Source organism: Gopherus evgoodei, chromosome 1 (genome assembly GCF_007399415.2).
Source record: "Gopherus evgoodei ecotype Sinaloan lineage chromosome 1, rGopEvg1_v1.p, whole genome shotgun sequence".
NCBI lineage: Eukaryota > Metazoa > Chordata > Testudines > Testudinidae > Gopherus > Gopherus evgoodei.
This window is the reverse complement of record NC_044322.1, coordinates 17,549,346-17,572,310: the sequence shown is the minus strand read 5'-3', so window position 1 is coordinate 17,572,310 and position 22,965 is coordinate 17,549,346. Positions and strand designations below refer to the sequence as shown.

Here is a 22,965-nt window from a genome sequence, read left to right as displayed (position 1 = left end):
GTAACTTTCTGGACAGATATTTGGTCAGATCAGACGTGATCAAGCAGAAAGGCCATTTCCTCAACTGTGTGGTAGGGCTTCCTTGATGTTTGGGGTACAGAGGCTACGGAGAGTACATAACAAGCTTGCTGTTCTCACCAGCCCTGTCAAAATTTGCACAGCAGAGGTTAGCATGTGGCCACTAATTGCTAAATAAAAAAACAATTACCTATCTTTCTGTAACTTGGTTCTTTAAGATGTGTTGCACATGTTCATTCCATGGTAGGTGTGCACATGCCCCAGGCACAGTCGTCAGAGATTTTTTTTCCCTCAGTAATACCAGGCTCCCTCTAGTGCCACACACACCCCTGCATGCTGGTATAGGTGGGCCAGGCTGCCCTAAACCCCTTCTGTTTCTTTGGACCAGACAGACTCCGAAAGAGGAAAGGCAGGTGAGTTGTGGAATGGACATGTGCAACACATTTCAAAGAACAACAATTACAGAAAGGTAGGTAACATTTTTTTCTTCTTCGAGTGATTGCACATGTCCATTCCACTGTAGGCAACTCACAAGCAAACTCACATGGAGGTGGGCCGGGAGTCTAACTGAACAGTGAAATGGCATAATGAGAAGCAAGAGTGTGGACTGATGACCAAGTCACTACTTTACAAATGTCTACAATCGGCAATTGTGCCAGGAAAGCCACCAAAGTTGTCTGTGCTCAAGTAAAATGCACCAATACTCTAGCTGGTGGGGTTATATTAGCCAGGTGGTAACATAAACAAATGCAAGAAGAGATTTAGGATGAGATTCTCTGCATGGAAACTGATAGGCCCTTAACTCTATCTGCAGTCGCAACGAACTGCGTGGAGGATCTACAGGATAGTATCCTAGGTAGAAAACTAAAGCCCTTCTCACATGCAATGAATGAAGTTTTTCTCTTCCCTGAGCACATGGGGTTTTGGAAGAATGTCAGTAGATGGATTGCCTGGTTAACATGAAAATTAGAGATTACTTTCAGGGAAATTTTGGATGAGGGGAGAGATGGGCTCTGAAACTAAGGCTCTCAACTTGTCCAGCCTTCTGGCAGAGGTAACTGCCACAAGAAATGCTATCTTTATAGAGAGGTGATGGAGAAAGCAAATTGCAAGGAACTCAAGAGCTGGTCCCATCAACTTTGCTAGGCCTAAATTCAAATCCCAAGGAGGGATCTTGTATGTGTGGGTACAATCTGACTAACCTTGTTAGGAACTGGGTGACCATGGAGTTAGTGGATAGTAGATCTCTTTCCTCTGAAACATGGAAGGCTGAAATAGCTGCCAGATGCACTCTTATAGAGCTAATATCCAAAGCCTGTTTTAAATCTAGAAGATAATCCAGTACAAGGTTCAGGAGTACCCGCTCTGGAGATACATCTTTCTGACGAGACCAAATGGAGAAGCACTTCCACTTAGCCAGGTAAGTGTTCCTAGTTCAGGGTTATTCAGAAGCACTTTCTGAAGGTCTTTCAAGCAGGACCTTTCAAAGGGGGTCAGCTATGAAGCATCCACACCATCAGATGGAGAGCTCAGAAGCTGGGATGGAGCAGGTGCCCATGATCCTGGGAAATTAAGTCAAATGAGAAAGACAGCAGAAGCTCAACTGACAAGGTTAGAAAGGTCGAGTACCAGTGTTGACGAAGCCATGCCAGGGCATGAAGTAAAGGAACTGAAGGGAAGGTGTACAGGAGGAAATTCTTCCAAGATAGAAGAAAAGCAGCTGTCAGTAAGCCTGGACTGATCCTGTTCCATGAACAGAATTGAGAGCATTTTCTGTTGGTTCTTGTTGCAAACAGGTCCACTTGGGGAGTCCCCTAGAGCTGGAAGATGGACCTGGATTTAGTGATTAGTCAAGGCAATCGGCAAAGGACTTGCTCAGCACATCTGCTAATGTGTTCTGTTTTCCTGAAACGGAAGCAGCCCTGAGATGAACTGAGTTGGTTGTACAAAAAACCCAGAGACAAACTGCCTCCTGGCACAGTTGAGTCGAACATGCCCCTCCTTGCATGTTATGTAAAACATGGTTGTTGAATTGTCTCTTAAAATTAATAAATTCTTTCCTACTATGTGGAGGAGGAAGACCAAGCAGCCTAGACGCACCACTCTTAACTCCCTGACATTTATGAGAGTCTTTACATCTCGAGATGACCAGAGACCCTGAGTCTCTAGGGACCTGATGTGAGCTCCCTAACCCAGGGATGATACATCTGTGACTACAGTGAGGCTTGGTAGTGGGAGGGGAAAAGAAAACTCCTATGCAAACTTTCAGAGGGTTCATCCAGCAATCTAGAGATGACAAAATGAATGCTCGGACTCCCCAGTGAACTCTACTGTCTATACCAGTTTCAGGATTGATTTGTTCCAATTTACTTGGAGCCCCAGTATGTTGTATGTAGACAGGATAGTAGCTATGCTGAACAGGACTTGAGTTTCAGATCAACCTCTGATCAATGAGTTGTCCAGGTACGGAACATATGGACACTTAATTTTTGTAGATGCACTGCCACCATCATTATGCACTTCATGAACACCTGAGGAGCAGCTGACAAACCAAATGGAACTATTGTGAGCTGATAATGGCAACTATTCACCATGAGTCTGAGAAACTTCCAATGGTTGTGGCATATTGTGACATGGAAGTAAACATCCTTTAAGTCAACAGCAGCATACCAGTCCCCCTGTTCCAGGGAAGTAGTAATCAAGAACTAGTAATTCAGGGAAGTAGTAATCTAGAACTTCCTCTACGGCCCATGCCTGAAGAAAAGACTGGACCTGCCATTGAAGGATAAGCTCATGAGAGTGGTCTCTAAAGTGGGGGCAAGAGGGGTAGAAATGAACTGGAGGGCATATCCCAGTTCCATCATGCTTAAGACACACCAGTTCGATGTGATGTGGGTCCAAGCACTTAGGAAGGGGACAAATGACTGGTAAACAAAAGATGAGAAACTGATGCAATTATGATAACTGCAACACTCCTCTAGACCCACCCATCAAAATGTCTCTTTGGAAAAGTCAGCTGAACAGGATGATCCCAATGCTGAAGAGGAGTGTGGCTGAGGGCACCTCTTATAACCCCTTCCATTTTTTCTTGGTGGATCTTGAGATCAGAGAACAAAATCTTGGTGCCTGTACAGCTGCTGCAAACAAAACTGTTTTCTTTTCATCGCTGATTCCAAGGGATTTGAGTGTTGCCCTGGAATCTTTAAGGCTATGAAGCCTATCCTCTGTTTTCTCTGAAAACAGCAAGGGACCTTCAGAAGGGAGGTCCTGGATAGTCTGTTGGACCTCCAGATGACTGCAAGCATGAATACCTTCTCATAGGAATAGCTAGTGCCAGGGTTCGAGCATCTGAGTCTGCGTTATCCAAATGGTCCTGGAGAGTAGTTCTGGAAACCAGTTTCCCTCGTCAGCCATTATTGCAAACTCCTGTCTACAGTCCTCTGTTAATTTGTTTCTGAATTTTATAATGTTCTCCCTGAGGGTCAAGTCATAGCAATTCAGGAGTGCCTGTTGGTTTACAATCCTGAGTCACAGACCTTCTGAGGAATAAAGTTTCTGACCAAACAAATACAGTCTCTGAGTCTTTGCCTTTTGGTGTGGAAGCTTGTTGTCCTGTTTTTTCCTGCTCATTGGCAGCTGCCACCACAAGAGAAACTGGAGGGATGGGAGGAAGAGACTGAAAATATTCATAGGCTTTAGAGGACACAAAACATGTCCTCTCAGCTCATTTTGCTTTGGGGTGCAAGGAGGAGAGTGTCTACCAAAGAACCCTGACTGGCTCCATGGTGGCTTCATTATTTGGTAAAGCCACCCTGGCCAGGATAGTTGACACCAAAATGTCCACCAACTTGTGAGAGCTTTCACTCACCTCTTCTGCCTGAATGTTAAGTACATATGCCACTCTTTTTAAAAGATCTTGATGAGGTCCTCTGGCAGTGGTGAGTCATTTGACTGCTCAATAGCCTCATCTGGTGATGAGGACAAGGAAGCAATAGGCATCTGAGGTGGTGATTGGTCTATGACTTGCGGTGGAGAAGCTGCCCAAGTGATTTCTGGCTGCTTGGCACCAGTCTCAGTACCACTACCAGGAGAATGGTGCACTCAGTGCTGATATCCTCAGTGCACTCTCCATGATAACGAGTGAGATGGCTGAGGGGAGGTCCTAGCTGGAGGGGGGACCCCCCATGATATCCAATACGGCCACTAGTATGGGCCTGGAACCCATCTTTGCCTGGACAATTGACCTTTAGAAGGAGGCCAATGCTGAGGCTGCTGCACAGTCTATGGTCCCAAAGTCTCTTATGGGGGTATTTTCTCCATCCTGAATGACATACAAATGACCTCACCTCTGAGTCCGAAGAAGAAAAGTCAGATACTTCTGACAACTTAGGGGCAGATCCAGATGGGACTATGAGAGGCAGTCTGAGCCTGGGGATAGTGGTGCCAGGAAAATTACTGGAGGCTTTCCGCTCAACAGCATGGGCCTCTGCGGAAGTTTGGGTAGTGGTACTACAGAATCTCGATGCGGTGAGGTATGAGTCATAGACATCGGTATCAGCTGCAAACCTTCTACTTGCCAGTGATACCAGTACTGAGAGGTTAAGCAGGTCCCTTGCAGCTGCATATGCCTCTGGCATGGTTGGGAGTGGCACCATTTGATGGCTCCGCAAAAGTCTTCAGGGGCTGGCCTCAGCAGACTTGGCAGAGGCTCAGGAGGCGGCAATCCCCTCTTGGGAGATGACAAGTGTTCCTGGAACGGCCACTTCCCTGAATGCTCTGTAGAGTCTCTGCCTCTGTCTGACTTCAGTACCGACATAGTCAAGAGAGGTACCAAACCTGAAGAAGGCCTAAGTCTTTTCTTCGGTACTGGCAATGGGAATGAGGAATCACAGACATCTCTTGTTGAGTGCTCCATAGTGAAGATGATGTACTTGTGGTGCTTTTCCTGTGTGACAATCCTGGTGAGGGGCAAAAGGCTGCCTCCACGAGCAAGCATTTGAGTCTCGTTCCTCTATATTTTTGGAGCAGGGCTTAAATCCTTTGCAGATGTGACATCTGTCACTAATTTGGGATTCTCCCAGATATTTCAAGCAGGGTGGGAGTGGGTTGCTGACCGGCATGGGTTTAACGCAGGTCTGGCACAACTTAAACCCCGGCAAACGAGGCATCGTTCCAGTACCAAATGATAAAAAGTGGTCAAAAAAGACTTAGAACACAAACCTAGTACTAAAAAACATAGTAGTAGTTTACCACAGACAGGATCTATACAGAAAGAAATGAGGGAAGCACTTGACTTAACAAGTCTGGAATTGCTCCAACAACCGCCACTGGTGATAAGAAGGAACTGAGGGGGTTTAGGGATGGCCTCACCCTCTTATAACAGTATGCAGGGGTGCATGGTGACAGAGAGCACTCAATACAGCCCAGTGGATACTGCTGAGGGAAAAAAACTCCAACAACTTTTCACGGGGTGCACACACGCCTACAGTGAATGAGCATGTGCAATCACTGAAAGAACTTCCCAAACCTTGATGAGCAGCTTCCATGAGTTTCCCTGCGGCACTGGCCTAAGAAACTGCATTTCCTATTTTACAATTTTATTTCTACAGGAAAGGAAGAGGAGGGATGAGGAGTATAAATAAACCATACTGACTACAGGGCTAACAGCAAAGCACCTTGGTATGCTGATGTATAACATTCTGTTGTATTGACTGTACCGATATAGGACAGGCATAGTAGTTCAGTTATCCAGTTTATCATGCAAACACTGAGCCACATTTTCAAGGACTGTTTCCATAGCTGGGGCCAGATTTTCAAAAAAGTTTTACATCCAGCAGCTCTCACTGTGATATTTATGGCTAGATTTTCAAGAGGGCTCCACATGCAACATTCTGAACTCTGAAAATCTGGCCACTTGCTTTGGTGCCTAAATGGGAGCTGAACTCTTCTGAAAATCTGGCCCAGTGAGCCTAATGCAGTATTTCCTGCTCATCCACACTTCTGTTAGCTTCCAGGGGAGCACTGAGTAAGTAAGAAATGCAGGCTCAGACCCGAAAAGTAATTTATTCTGAATTTGCTGATAATCCTAGCCCAGTGATCCAGCTCATAACATTCATATCTCTTGCTGGATGACTTTTTGTTTTATTTTGTTTTTTGTTTTGATTATCTACTGAACTCTTAAAGGCAACTTTTTCCAGCAGTCCACTTAGGCTACGTCTACAGTAAGAGTGCTTTACAAGTATATAGGAATACTGATATACTATACCCATAAAACACTACTGGTGTAAACATAGTTTATACGAGCAAAGCTGTGCTCTTATCAGGATAGCTTATTCCACACACCCCATGCACACGCCCCTATGTGAAACAAGCCACAGCAGTAAAAGTGCAGTTTTGCCAGTATATGTTGTGTTCATACTACTGGCTTTTTTCAGCACATCTGTGTTGGTCAGGGATCTCTCCTCTTCATATTTCTGACCAATATATCTACACCAGCAGAAATCTGTAGTGTAGACACAGCCAGTTCTCTCAAGCTCTGAAATCTCCTAATGTTAGATATATTAGGTTACTAGTTATGTCAGATTAAATATGGTTTTGGAAATTATGTCATACCACTTTCCAGAACTGTCTTACCCTGAGGCCCCATAAAGGCATGTGTAACCAATTACAATTAGATCCTCTACTGTTCCACAAAGTACCATTCTCTCTTTTTTTTTCTTCCCATTCCTACTAGTGTGTATTGAGTCCAAAGGAGATTTTTTTTTCCTTAATAAATTCGATCTGGATTTAGTCATGTAAGTTACAAGTTATCAGTGTTGCATTCTCTGCTGTCAATTTGCCACTCTGAGTATCTGCTCCAAGGCATTCTTCAGATCCTCTTTTAAAAGATTTTAAGAGGAAAGTATATACTGAAGACATAGAGGAGTCTTTGGCTACAGTAAAAATGTACTACAGATCAAAGAGATTATGGTTTGGCAGCATGCTATGCCCATTGTTTACTAATTCACTATTTAAATTACATTCATTTTATCAAAATTCTTCTGGTGTATTTTGCTATTCTGAACATTGATGCTGATCTTAATTTCCATCATAATGGGTGAAGGAAGCTTCAATGGGACCTGAAGACTGGCCAATCAGATGGTATTAACGTCTCTGTTTTTGTTTTTGAGTATCAAAAATATGTAGACGTATAATAAATTTTCAGGAGCTTTTGTTAATATAAGTAACTTTCTTACCCTGAAAGAGCTGTCTATTAAAATGTCAGATTCAAAGACCTAGTGAACATGCTTGATTAACAATCTCTTTGGTACTGTTTTTCTGGAATAATGCATATTGCATGCAATATTTTATAATATGTAGAGAGCAGTATTAAACCACACTAAAATCCAGTACCAAAATGGTCTGGTAACTTACCTGTGGCACATCACCAGGCCCCACTAGTTCACAAGTGAGTTGATACTATCATTGAATTAGGAAACTCTATTAATGATGCAAAGAATAGCAAAAATCTATGAACAGCAACAGTAGGAAATTTCAACCCAAGGGAGAAAAAGCAGATGTGGAAGTTTTTTTAGAACTTGACAAATTAATCCTCAAGATACACCTGAGATCCTGGGAATAGGGCAGCTGACAGAGTTAAGACAGGGTCCTACTCTTGAGAGAGGTAGGTTCATACGTATCATTATGCTCATTTTTACAAATAAAAAAACTGAGGCAGATGTTAAGGGTCTGATTTACAAGGGTATCGAGGTAAAAAAATAAGATGTGCATATCTCCCACTACGGTATTAGGAGATTAAAAAATAAATTAGTGCAATTCCCATGTCAATGGAAGACTCTCCTGACAAATGAGTCATCTATTTGGATGTTGGAACTGCCAAAACTATGAACTGACAAGAAAGCTATTGTTTTTCTCATCCTAATAACATATTTTGGCTGTTTTTTAGTGGGATGATATATTGCTTTATTTGTTGATTTATTGGGCCATACTCAGCTGAATCTGGTCTGTTACTCTATGGGAGCTCCCAGTGTGCTCCTTGCAAAATGCTAAATAAAGTGCTTACAGTTCTACAGAAACCCTACACAAAGTCCTGCAAACTCTGGAAAAATACAACCGATCCGTAGGCATCTGCTATTCTGCTGTCTGGCCTTGTGACGTTATGAGTGTAATATAGTATCTCATTGAAAGGTGACAGGGCCAGAAAGTGTTAATTAACTCACAGACTGACCTGACCCATGGCTGAACTTTAGAGACTGGTTAGGAAGATGTGTAAATGAATACAGCTTTGAAATGCAGGCCTGTATTGTTCGAGGCAGAAGGGTAGATGTTTGCTCAGGTCTTTTAATATTAGCCAACAAGTCTTGTCTATTGCTATAGCTTTGATTCAAAGATCATAAAAGGAGTAGTAATATTTAGGAAAATATTTGAGTGAAATAGTATTATTGTCCATATGTCTCTTTGAAGGTTGTGGTAAACTGTATCTGAACTGTTTAATGGATAAATTACCCTATGCTAATTGCCATAATGTTTAGGAGAAGGAAAGTTAAGCCTATTGTTTTCTCAGGCCAAAAGGCTACAGGAAATTTACAAAAACCCTGGGACATGATCCTTCTTCATCTCAGACCTGCTTTGAGTTTCAAGAGGTGGAAACCTTAAGCCATAAGGATTGGGATCCCCAGTCATTGACTGGAGCCACCCTGAATATGGACATTGGACTATAACCTATGGACTAATTCTAAAGGGACTTTTGGCAACTACAAGCTATGCATCTCTGCTATGTATCTGAACCTCAAGAATTGAATTATAACCAACACTCTCTCTCTTTTCTTTTATAAAAAAATTTAGTTTAGTTAACAAGAATTGACTGTAGCGTGTGTTTTGGGTAAGATCTAAATTATAATTGGACCTGGGTATGTGGCTGATCCTTTGGGGTTGGAAGAACCTTTCTTTTATATGATAAGATTTTCAGTAATCATCATCATATCTGACATGTGTGTCTGGATGGAGGCCTAAGGCTGGATACTTTAAGGGACCTGCATTATTTGGACTTCTGAGTAACCAGTGAGATACTATAGAAGCTGTTTTGTGCTGGCTTGGTAAATCTAAGTATTGGAATATCCACCAGTTTTGGGGGTTTGTTTGCCCTGTTCTGTTTGCAGTTCACCCTGATTGAGTGACCTCAGCTGGCTCCCACAGGCAGCATCATCACAAGCCTTGTGTTCCCTTTCCAGACATTGAACTAGTATCTGTTATTCTTCAAATATTGATGTGAACTATTGAATGTTTGCCCACTGCTAGGGGTTTTTCCTTTCAAACTAAATCTGATAAAAGGCACAGAGCTAAATATTAACTTGTTCTCCTGTCATTCATCTTCCAAAAAATCAGACAGCTAGTAAGTCAGGTTATTTAATAACATATTGGTATATTCACCTCTTTCCTCCTTTCTTCTCTTTTGCTTTAACATTTTTCATTTTAGGGCTTTCCCTCCATCATTTTCAAAGTCAACAGAGTGCTGCCAAACATGCAGCTTTCCCCAGTGCAAGTAGCTTACAATGAAGGAACTTTCCATGTGGCCAAGTCCACAACTACAATCTTTAACCATGACTGTGTAACTTAGAGGTACAGTCACCATAACTGGTTGGTTGCAAGTAACACTGCTTAGTTTGTGTCCATACAGCAGCTTTTTCTGCCATCATGACATCTGTGTTTGTGTGGCCACACCTACCAGGCAGGTTACCTGAATCCATACAAGGGTATGCTGGAGAAATCCTTTCAGCTATCTTTTATTGCCTCAACAAAGAACAGAATGCCTCAAGGACATGCAGACAGACACAGAGAGCAAGGCACGTCCCTAGCAAGTAAGATCAGTCACATTAGTTACACAAACACGGTTTGGGAGGCCTACTTCCATTGAAAACCGGAATAGTGTGCTGAACTGGTTACAAGAAGGCAACCAAGTGCCAAATATGCCTCTAGCAGGGAAAAAATACTGTTAACTGTTATGCTAATTAAACGAGCTGGAAGTGTGGAGCTACAAACTGTCTTCAGAGCCAACCCTGCCAGTGACCGGTTACAGATTCAATTGGGTCTTGATGGATTCTGTGCTATCAGACGATGTTATCCATAATAACCAAGGATTGTACATTTTGATATGATTTTGTGGGATATCTGATTGCATAGCTATGGAAAGAGGGAGGACTAAACTTAGTTACAGCGGCACAGTTGGGGTGTCCAGCCACACAGCAAAATATGTGTTCCCAAGTCCCAACCAGTTACAGGAACTGAACACTATTTGCAGCAGGGGATTCACACGCTTAAGATTCACCAGTTAGTAACAAATTATTAACAGTGTGATGAATTTCTAACCTGAGGAAAAAAGAAAATGTTTGACCCACTGTTTTCTCCCATATGCACAGGACGGTGAAATGTTTTCTCCCATATGCACAGGTTTGCAATCTGTATATTGTATCACAAAATAATATTAAAAAATCACAATCATCACATTTCTCCGTGTTAAAACAGCTAATATTTTGACTGGCTGAGGTAAGTGCTATTTGCTATCTGTTTTACATGTATGTTTTATACAAACTTGAGAATTAAAATTTATGAAACATACCGAAATGCCAGCAAAGCTTCTGGAAAAGATGATTTAGCTTCTTTAAACTGCCCAACCTGATTCTCTTTTTTCTTCTTCTTTCCCATGTTTTATGCTGCATGTGTTCTAGAATTTAGAACATATCTAAGAAAAACAAACAAGGGAAATTAATGATCTGTATAACTTCACATTCTTACCTGGCTGTGGCATCTGCAACAAACAACTCTGAAAAAGTGGATGTTTTATCAGCAAAAATAGAAATAGTGAAATAATATTAAATCACAGGCTAAAACAAATCACTTTTCCAAAAATCTTTTCAATTTCAATAGGTTATTTTTTCAAAAACCTAATATTAAAAAGTTAATTGGGGAAGTAAAAATAATAGTTTAGAAAACAAAATAATAGGTTAGAAAACAAATTTCCTTACCTATATTTACAAATAGCATGGTCTGAAATAAACTGATGAAATTCAATATGGACAAATGCAAAGTGTCCACTTAGGAAGGAACAATCAATTGCCTACATACAAGATGGGAACTGACTGCCTAGGAAGGAGTAGTGCAGAGAGGGACCTGGGGGTATAGTGGATCACAAGCTAAATATGAGTCAACAGCGTAACAATGCTGCAAAAAATCAGTTTTAAAGTACATTACAAGGAGGAGGGTAAAAAATTGTTCTCGTTAACCTCTGAGGATAGCAACAGACTCAATGGGCTTAAGTTGCAGCAAGGGAGGCTTAGCCTGGACATTAGTGAAAACTTCCTGTCAGGGTAGTTAAGCACTGGAACAAATTGCCTAGGAAGGTTGTGGAATCTCCATGATTGGAAGTTTTTAAGAACAGGTTAGACAAACATCTGTCAGGTCTAGTTATTATGTAGCCCTGTCTTGAGTGCAGGGAACTGAGCTAGATGACCTCTCGAGGTCTCTTCCAGTCCTTCACTTCTATGATTCTGTTACTGTGTGATTAAATATCTAATATACTTTTTATTGTTTATGCTTCCCACACACACATACTTTTTATATTTATTTCAACTTGGACAACAAAAATGAGCCCATTTCACCTTATTTTTCTATTTGGTTTCACTGTCAGAATCTCACATTCTAGTCCAATATTTTAGGATTTGAGTTTCAAACACTGCAAAAAAATGTGTGTTGTTTGAAAATGTTGACTGGAAATTTTAAACAATAATTATATCAAAATATTTCTATTGATTTTAGGTTTTGAAAAATCCTGCTTTTATAAAGCTTAAATTTAGGACCTCAGTTCAGTCATAGAATCATGAAAAGTAGGGCTCAAAGGAACCTGAAGAGATTATTTAATCAATCCATACAGAAGGGCTTACAAGCCTGGGCCCACTGTCCCATTGCTAAAGAAGGGCCAAATCTTGCAAATATATACTAGAAGTAGTGCTTTGTAATGAGTAGTTGCATTGACTTCCGCAGGACAAATTATGGCAGTAAGCACTAGACCCAATTGTAAATGATTTCAGGATCAGGCCCTTCATGCTTGTGGGGAGATATGGCTGCCAATTCAGGAAAATTCATAAGCTCGAGAAGGCACTTAAGCACATGCTTACGTTCTAGTGACATATACTAAATGGTGTCCTGAACTGGAGCCTATGTAGCAACTAGTAATTGCATTCCTTAGGATTGGAATTATTTCATTCTCACAAATCCAATCAGCAGTTGTTTTTTTTCTAGCCATTTTTCTTCTGTTTCCAGTCCATGTTTATCAGGTCAGCTCTAGCTCACTTCTTAGTATGCATCTCTCTGCCCCTTCTTTATATTCTCCCAGAACTATGAATGTTTGTTGTAGCTCTGACATGGGTTTTGATTGTCAGAGCTGGGAATAAAACTGCTTACAGAAGGGATATGCATGTCAACAGTAATCCCTACGTGTATTGTCTTGCAATGCCAACCTCTGGAATAAAGTGACAGCGATTCTGCTGACAGGCTGGTAGCATACATATATGAAAAACAAATCACAAGGAAAAGGCATCTATAGAGTTTCTTCATTGCATTTCAGCTGTATTTTCATTTTAATATGAAATTGTCCAGCTGCTTGAGTTCCAAATGTTAATTAATTTACACACAAAAAAATTAAACAAAAGTTGCTACTAGTCCACAGAATTAATGCCATTACACACAGCAGGCTAGATTCTTTCATCCTGCAGTAGACATAGCTCTCCCGGACCCAAAAGGGTAGAACAGGTGGCTTAAACATCAGGGCTTCTCTGACTCACACCAGCCCCTTACATACAGTCTTAACTCTGAGTCACAACCACTACTTCCACAATAGGACAGGCTGTTGCCTATTAAAATTAACACACACAAAAAATGTTGAGAACCAACACAGCATACCCGACACAAATCCATTAAAATAAGGAAATGAACTTAAGCCACCTAACTCTAGACACCGTCTAGTCCTCCACCCATAGGACCCAAGCTTACTATTACTACAAAGACCATCTAACACAGATCATGCAACCTGTCAGTCTACATCCCAGCTTTTATAAGATTATTTTTTCCCCAGCATGAGTGGCTATTGTTTGGCATAGCAATTGGTTGCATTGGTAGAAGGTAGATTTGTAAAGGGCAAGTGCAGAAGGGCAGTTTAAAGGGAGTGATAGAAGGCTGGCAATCCTAGAGAGGCAGATTTAGGGTTGGACAAGAAAATGGGAGCTAGGAACCTATCATTTATGCCTTTGAAAAATCTCCTCCTTAATATTTTATTTAAAGGCATCTTTACCACTCTAAGTAAGCTACATATAGGAAGTCTGCCTGCACTGAAGGACTGAGTCAGTTTTGCTCATTTTGATTACGTGGCTCTAGAAGAAGATTGATTGTTTCAAATCTGATGCTTAGAAGAGGCAGCCACCTGTGTCCTCCCTCTCCACAGCTAATTATTTAACAGTGACAGCTAATTCTCATCATAAGAATCTAGTCCTGGAAACTTCAAACTCCCAGCAGGGACACATGACCTGGCCTGGGATCCTCACAGCCATATGCTGTGTAGACCTATCCAAAGGGACCTAGATCAACACTTCCATGATTGTATCACAGTAGTAAATATTTGCATTATGGAATCACATTGTGATGTGTCTGCTGCAGCATCGTAACATTTGCCATACATGAAGAAACCACCATGCCCCAGGAACCCATTTGGGTATAAGGCCCTGATCAGCAGACTTGTCCTTAGTATTCCTAGCCCCCTTGTAATTACTTTTTAAGTTCATTTTTATTGATCAAATTCAATGTTTGCCACAGGCAGGGTTTAAAAAATAAAGAGAGGGGTGGGTACTGATTTTAAGGCTGGAATTTCCCAAGGGACTTAACTGAGTTAGGTGCTCAAATCCTACTGAAATTCAATAGGAGGTGGGTGCCTCACTCCTTTAGGCTTCTCTGAAACTTCCAGCTCAAGAACAGGGGTGCACAACATGTTTTGAAATGCAGCAGGATCAGATTAGGTTCTGGGCATCCTCATTTCAGAATACAGAATCAAAGGGGAAAAAAATAACCATTTGCCTTTTTCATCTGTGCATCTACTGTAGTGATTTTCCTAAGAAATAGAAAATGGTGGATCATTCTCTCCCGCCCGCCCCACACTTTCTCTCTGGCTCTTCCATATTTATGGTCTCCGGGTCTTGCTCTAAATGGATTCCATGCATCCATGCTTAGTGCAGAATACAGAGATCAAGAAAGTATTTCAAGCAGCAAGTTTTTGGCTGCGCTTGTTTCTGAAGCTCAGGCCACAGCTGAGCTCGAGTGATTTATCTGCGAAATTCCTTCAGTGAGGTGAACACCACACAAGCCTCCAAGCCGGACCAAGGTGAATAACATACAGTAATAACACAGTTAATAGATAATGCAAACCAAAGAAATATACATTGACGAGAGGGAGCAGGATACATTTCTGGGGGCAGAGAATTGATTACAGACTTAAAGCCAACAAGAAACAATTTACAGAAGGATGATTTATTTAACGTCTTCCAAACTACTGTCATGCCTTGTCTACACTGCCACTTTACAGCACTGAAACTTTCTCGCTCAGGGGTGTGAAAAAACACACCCCTGAGTGATGCAAGTTTCAGCACTATAAAGTGGCAGTGTAAACAGTGCATCAGCGTTGGGAACTACTCCCCTCAGTGGGGTGCGTTTTTTCCAGCACTGGTGCCACTCTCTCCCAGTGCTGGGGGTGCAATTACACAGCCACATTGGTAGTGAAGACATACCCTCAGTCACAGCTCTAACACCACCACCACCATTAGAATTAGTACCCCTGCTTCTGTAATCTCCCCACCCATCAGCAATATTCCACCACAGCCAAACTACTGTAACCATCACAGTCATGACACGCCCCATCACTATGACCATCAGCATGATTACCACCCGGATCCAAATTGTTTGTTAACCATCATTGCCACCATACCTATCAACTGTGCCCCCCACTATTAACCCTACACTTCAAACACTGTCACACACAACCTGTTCCCCCAACTACTGTCAGTTACCCACACACTCTCCTATCACATCACATGCTCTGCATCTCCCACCTGTCATACACAACAATGCCCCCACCATAGTCCTAAACCTCTACAATCACTGTGGTCTACTGCCTGCAGCCTCAGCCACTACAAACACATACCTACACCCCACCGATCCTTATCACTCCCCAGAACCCCACCACTATCACAACACTCACCTCCACCCCAAGTGACACACACCTATCCACATTATCAGTGCTATCACCCATCTGAACCCATCACTGTTGTCACCACACCCCCAGTCACCATTATCAACACATAGCCATCAATGCTGTCACACACTCGCATCCTCAGCTGCCATCAACACCCACTTGCACCTCAGACACCATTTCTCTCACCCACACATACCCCAGCCACCATAACCAACACCCACCTGCACCCCCACCATAACTACTGTCACCTTCCTGCACCCCCAGCCACTATAACCAACACCCTCCGCACCCCCACTATCACTACTGTCACCCTCCTGCACTCCCAGCCAATATCACCAACACCCTACACACCGCCACCATCACTGCTGTCACCCACCTGCACCCCCAGCCACTATCACTAACACACCCCACACCCTCAAGATCACTGCTGTCACCTTCCTCCACCCCCAGCCACTACCACCAACACCCCCCGCAGCCCCACCATCACTGCTGCCACCCACCTGCACCACCAGCAACTGTCACCAACACTCCCTGCACCCCCACCATCACTGCTGTCACCCTCCTGCGCCCCCAGCCACTATCACCAAGACCCATTGCACCCCCACCATCACTGCTGTCACCCTCCTGCACCCCCAGACACTATCACCAACAGCCCCTGCACCTCCAGCCACTATCACCAACACCCCCCGCACCCCTACCATCACTGCTGTCACTCTCCAGCACCCCCAGCCACTATCACAAACACCCCCCACACCCCTACCATCACTGCTGTCACCCTCCTGCACCCCAGCCACTATCGCCAACACCCCCTGCATCCCTACCATCACTGCTGTCACCCACTTGCACCCTCAGCCACTATCACCAACAACCCCTGCACCCCCACCATCACTGCTGTCACCCTCCTGCACCCCAAGCCACTATCACCAACACCCGCCGCACTTCCAGCCACTATCACCAACACACCCTGCACCCCCACCATCACTGCTGTCACCCACCTGCACCCCCAGCCACTATCACCAACACCCCCTGCACTCCCACCATCACTGCTCCCACCCACCTGCACCCCCAGCCGCTATCACCAACACCCTCCGCACCCCCACCATCACTGCTGACACCCTCCTGCACCCCCAGCCACTATCACCAACACCCCCCGCACCCCCACCATCACTGCTGTCACCCACCTGCACCCCCAGCCACTATCACCAACACCCCTCCGCAGCCCCACCATCACTGCTGTCACCCTCCTGCACCCCCAGCCACTATCACTAACACCCCCCGCACCCCTACCATCACTGCTGTCACCCACCTGCACCCCCAGCCACTATCACCAACACCCCCAGCACCCCCACCATCACTGCTGTCACCCACCTGCACCCCCAGCCACTATCACCAACACCCCCGCACCCCCACCATCACTGCTGTCACCCTCCTGCACCCCCAGCCACTATCACCAACACCCCCCGCACCCCCACCATCACTGCTGTCACCCACCTGCACCCCAGCCACTATCACCAACACCCTCCGCACCCCCACCATCACTGCTGTCACCCTCCTGCACCCCCAGCCACTATCACCAACACCCCCCGCACCCCTACCATCACTGCTGTCACCCTCCTGCACCCCCAGCCACTATCACCAACACCCCCCGCACCCCACCATCACTGCTGTCACCCTCCTGCACCCCCAGCCACTATCACCAACACCCCCCGCACCCCCACCATCACTGCTGTCACCTCCTGCACCCCCAGCCACTATCACCAACACCCCCGCACCCCTACCATCACTGCTGTCACCCTCCTGCACCCCCAGCCACTATCACCAACACCCCCCGCACCCCAACCATCACTGCTGTCACCCTACTGCACCCCCAGCCACTATCACCAACACCCCCCGCACCCCCACCATCACTGCTGTCACCCTCCTGCACCCCCAGCCACTATCACCAACACCCCCCGCACCCCCACCATCACTGCTGTCACCCTCCTGCACCCCCAGCCACTATCACCAACACCCCCCGCACCCCCACCATCACTGCTGTCACCCTCCTGCACCCCCAGCCACTATCACCAACACCCCCCGCACCCCTACCATCACTGCTGTCACCCTCCTGCACCCCCAGCCACTATCACCAACACCCCCCGCACCCCCACCATCACTGCTGTCACCCTCCTGCACCCCCAGCCACTATCACCAACACCCCCCGCACCCCACCATCACTGCTGTCACCTACCTGCACCCCCAGCCACTATCACCAACACCCCCCGCACCCCTACCATCACTGCTGTCACCCTCCTGCACCCCCAGCCACTATCACCAACACCCCCCGCACACCCCACCATCACTGCTGTCACCCTCCTGCACCCCCAGCCACTATCACCAACACCCCCCACACCCCTACCATCACTGCTGTCACCCACCTGCACCCCCAGCCACTATCACCAACACCCCCCGCACCCCCACCATCACTGCTGTCACCCTCCTGCACCCCAGCCACTATCACCAACACCCCCCCACCCCCACCATCACTGCTGTCACCCCCTGCACCCCCAGCCACTATCACCAACACCCCCCCACCCCCACCATCACTGCTGTCACCCTCCTGCACCCCCAGCCACTATCACCAACACCCCCCGCACCCCCACCATCACTGCTGTCACCCACCTGCACCCCCAGCCACTATCACCAACACCCCCCGCACCCCACCATCACTGCTGTCACCCACCTGCACCCCCAGCCACTATCACCAACACCCCCCGCACCCCCACCATCACTGCTGTCACCCTCCTGCACCCCCAGCCACTATCACCAACACCCCCCGCACCCCCACCATCACTGCTGTCACCCTCCTGCACCCCCAGACACTGTCACCAACACCCCCGCACCCCTACCATCACTGCTGTCACCCACCTGCACCCCCAGCCACTATCACCAACACCCCCCGCACCCCCACCATCACTGCTGTCACCCTCCTGCACCCCCAGCCACTATCACCAACACCCCCCGCACCCCTACCATCACTGCTGTCACCCTCCTGCACCCCCAGCCACTATCACCAACACCCCCCGCACCCCCACCATCACTGCTGTCACCCTCCTGCACCCCCAGCCACTATCACCAACACCCCCCGCACCCCCACCATCACTGCTGTCACCCTCCTGCACCCCCAGCCACTATCACCAACACCCCCCGCACCCCTACCATCACTGCTGTCACCCTCCTGCACCCCCAGCCACTATCACCAACACCCCCCGCACCCCCACCATCACTGCTGTCACCCTCCTGCACCCCCAGCCACTATCACCAACACCCCCCGCACCCCTACCATCACTGCTGTCACCCACCTGCACCCCCAGCCACTATCACCAACACCCCCCGCACCCCCACCATCACTGCTGTCACCCTCCTGCACCCCCAGCCACTATCACCAACACCCCCCCACCCCCACCATCACTGCTGTCACCCACCTGCACCCCCAGCCACTATCACCAACACCCCCCGCACCCCCACCATCACTGCTGTCACCCTCCTGCACCCCCAGCCACTATCACCAACACCCCCCGCACCCCCCACCATCACTGCTGTCACCCACCTGCACCCCCAGCCACTATCACCAACACCCCCCGCACCCCCACCATCACTGCTGTCACCCACCTGCACCCCCAGCCACTATCACCAACACCCCCCGCACCCCCACCATCACTGCTGTCACCCTCCTGCACCCCCAGCCACTATCACCAACACCCCCCGCACCACCACCATCACTGCTGTCACCCACCTGCACCCCAGCCACTATCACCAACCCCTCCGCACCCCCACCATCACTGCTGTCACCCTCCTGCACCCCAGCCACTATCACCAACACCCCACGCACCCCCACCATCACTGCTGTCACCCTCCTGCACCCCCAGACACTATCACCAACACCCCCCGCACCCCTACCATCACTGCTGTCACCCACCTGCACCTCCAGCCACTATCACCAACACCCCCCGCACCCCCACCATCACTGCTGTCACCCTCCTGCACCCCCAGCCACTATCACCAACACCCCCCGCACCCCTACCATCACTGCTGTCACCCACCTGCACCCCCAGCCACTATCACCAACACCCCCCGCACCCCTACCATCACTGCTGTCACCCTCCTGCACCCCCAGCCACTATCACCAACACCCCCCGCACCCCCACCATCACTGCTGTCACCCTCCTGCACCCCCAGCCACTATCACCAACACCCCCCGCACCCCCTACCATCACTGCTGTCACCCTCCTGCACCCCCAGCCACTATCACCAACACCCCCCGCACCCCCACCATCACTGCTGTCACCCTCCTGCACCCCCAGCCACTATCACCAACACCCCCCGCACCCCCACCATCACTGCTGTCACCCTCCTGCACCCCCAGCCACTATCACCAACACCCCCCGCACCCCCACCATCACTGCTGTCACCCTCCTGCACCCCCAGCCACTATCACCAACACCCCCCGCACCCCCACCATCACTGCTGTCCACCCACCTGCACCCCCAGCCACTATCACCAACACCCCCCGCACCCCCACCATCACTGCTGTCACCCTCCTGCACCCCCAGCCACTATCACCAACACCCCCCGCACCCCCACCATCACTGCTGTCACCCTCCTGCACCCCCAGCCACTATCACCAACACCCCCCACACCCCTACCATCACTGCTGTCACCCACCTGCACCCCCAGCCACTATCACAAACACCCCCACACCCCCACCATCACTGCTGTCACCCTCCTGCACCCCCAGCCACTATCACCAACACCCCCCACACCCCCACCATCACTGCTGTCACCCCCTGCACCCCAGCCACTATCACCAACACCCCCCGCACCCCCACCATCACTGCTGTCACCCCCTGCACCCCCAGCCACTATCACCAACACCCCCCGCACCCCCACCATCACTGCTGTCACCCACCTGCACCCGCAGCCACTATCACCAACACCCCCCGCACCCCTACCATCACTGCTGTCACCCCCTGCACCCCCAGCCACTATCACCAACACCCCCCACACCCCTACCATCACTGCTGTCACCCACCTGCACCCCCAGCCACTATCACAAACACCCCCCACACCCCACCATCACTGCTGTCACCCTCCTGCACCCCCAGCCACTATCACCAACACCCCCCACATCCCCACCATCACTGCTGTCACCCCCTGCACCCCAGCCACTATCACCGACAGCCTCCGCACCCCCACCATCACTGCTGTCACCCTCCGGCACCCGCAGCCACTATCACCAACCCCTCCGCACCCCTACCATCACTGCTGTCACCCTCCTGCACCCCCAGCCACTATCACTAACACCCCCCGCACCCCTACCATCACTGCTGTCACCCTCCCGCACCCCCAGCCACTATCACAAACACCCCCCGCACCCCCACCATCACTGCTGTCACCCTCCTGCACCCCCAGCCACTATCACCAACACCCCCCGCACCCCTACCATCACTGCTCCCACCCACCTGCACCCCCAGCCGCTATCACCAACACCCCCCGCACCCCCACCATCACTGCTGTCACCCTCCTGCACCCCCAGCCACTATCACTAACACCCCCCGCACCCGTACCATCACTGCTGTCACCCTCCTGCACCCCCAGCCACTATCACAAACACCCCCCGCACCCCCACCATCACTGCTGTCACCCTCCTGCACCCCCAGCCACTATCACCAACACCCCCCACACCCCTACCATCACTGCTGTCACCCACCTGCACCCCCAGCCACGATCACAAACACCCCCCACACACCACCATCACTGCTGTCACCCTCCTGCACCCCCAGCCACTATCACCAACACCCCCCACATCCCCACCATCACTGCTGTCACCCCCTGCACCCCCAGCCACTATCACCGACACCCCCCGCACCCCCACCATCACTGCTGTCACCCTCCTGCACCCCCAGCCACTATCACCAACACCCCCCGCACCCCCACCATCACTGCTGTCACCCTCCTGCACCCCCAGCCACTATCACTAACACCCCCCGCACCCCTACCATCACTGCTGTCACCCTCCTGCACCCCCAGCCACTATCACAAACACCCCCCGCACCCCCATCATCACTGCTGTCACCCTCCTGCACCCCCAGACACTATCACCAACACCCCCCGCACCCCCACCATCACTGCTGTCACCCACCTGCACCCCCAGCCACTATCACCAACACCCCCCGCACCCCCACCATCACTGCTGTCACCCTCCTGCACCCCCAGCCACTATCACCAACCCCTCCGCACCCCCACCATCACTGCTGTCACCCTCCTGCACCCCCAGCCACTATCACCAACACCCCCCACACCCCCACCATCACTGCTGTCACCCCCTGCACCCCCAGCCACTATCACCAACACCCCCCGCACCCCCACCATCACTGCTGTCACCCCCTGCACCCCAGCCACTATCACCAACACCCCCCGCATCCCCACCATCACTGCTGTCACCCCCTGCACCCCCAGCCACTATCACCAACACCCCCCGCACCCCCACCATCACTGCTGTCACCCTCCTGCACCCCCAGCCACTATCACAAACACCCCCCACACCCCACCATCACTGCTGTCACCCTCCTGCACCCCCAGCCACTATCACCAACACCCCCCACACCCCACCATCACTGCTGTCACCCCCTGCACCCCCAGCCACTATCACCAACACCCCCCACACCCCTACCATCACTGCTGTCACCCACCTGCACCCCCAGCCACTATCACAAACACCCCCCACACCCCACCATCACTGCTGTCACCCTCCTGCACCCCCAGCCACTATCACCAACACCCCCCACATCCCCACCATCACTGCTGTCACCCCCTGTACCCCCAGCCACTATCACCGACACCCCCCGCACCCCCACCATCACTGCTGTCACCCTTCTGCACCCCCAGCCGCTATCACCAACCCCTCCGCACCCCCACCATCACTGCTGTCACCCCCTGCACCCCCAGCCACTATCACCAACACCCCCAGCACCCCCACCATCACTGCTGTCACTCCCTGCACCCCCAGCCACTATCACCAACACCCCCCACACCCCTACCATCACTGCTGTCACCCACCTGCACCCCCAGCCACTATCACAAACACCCCCCACACCCCACCATCACTGCTGTCACCCTCCGGCACCCCCAGCCACTATCACCAACACCCCCCACACCCCTACCATCACTGCTGTCACCCACCTGCACCCCCAGCCACTATCACAAACACCCCCCACACCCCCACCATCACTGCTGTCACCCTCCTGCACCCGCAGCCACTATCACCAACACCCCCCGCACCCCAACATCACTGCTGTCACCCCCTGCACACCCAGCCACTATCACCAACACCCCCCACACCCCCACCATCACTGCTGTCACCCCCTGCACCCCCAGCCACTATCACCAACACCCCCCGCACCCCCACCATCACTGCTGTCACCCCCTGCACCCCCAGCCACTATCACCAACACCCCCAGCACCCCCACCATCACTGCTGTCACTCCCTGCACCCCCAGCCACTATCACCAACACCCCCCACACCCCTACCATCACTGCTGTCACCCACCTGCACCCCCAGCCACTATCACAAACACCCCCCACACCCCACCATCACTGCTGTCACCCTCCTGCACCCC

General features: G+C 49.3%; 1 protein-coding gene across 2 annotated transcripts in view; it reads right to left on the bottom strand.

Annotated features, from left to right (window-relative positions):
- Positions 1–10,751, bottom strand: part of CCDC83 (coiled-coil domain containing 83) — a 28,783-nt gene extending 18,032 nt beyond the window's left edge. For both annotated transcript variants that reach the window (XM_030558717.1, XM_030558727.1), the window contains exon 1: positions 10,634–10,751. In XM_030558717.1, the coding sequence (XP_030414577.1) occupies positions 10,634–10,719 (86 nt within the window). In that variant the 5' untranslated portion in view covers positions 10,720–10,751. The remainder of the gene's footprint in view (positions 1–10,633) is intronic.
- Positions 10,752–22,965: the final 12,214 nt, after the last annotated feature.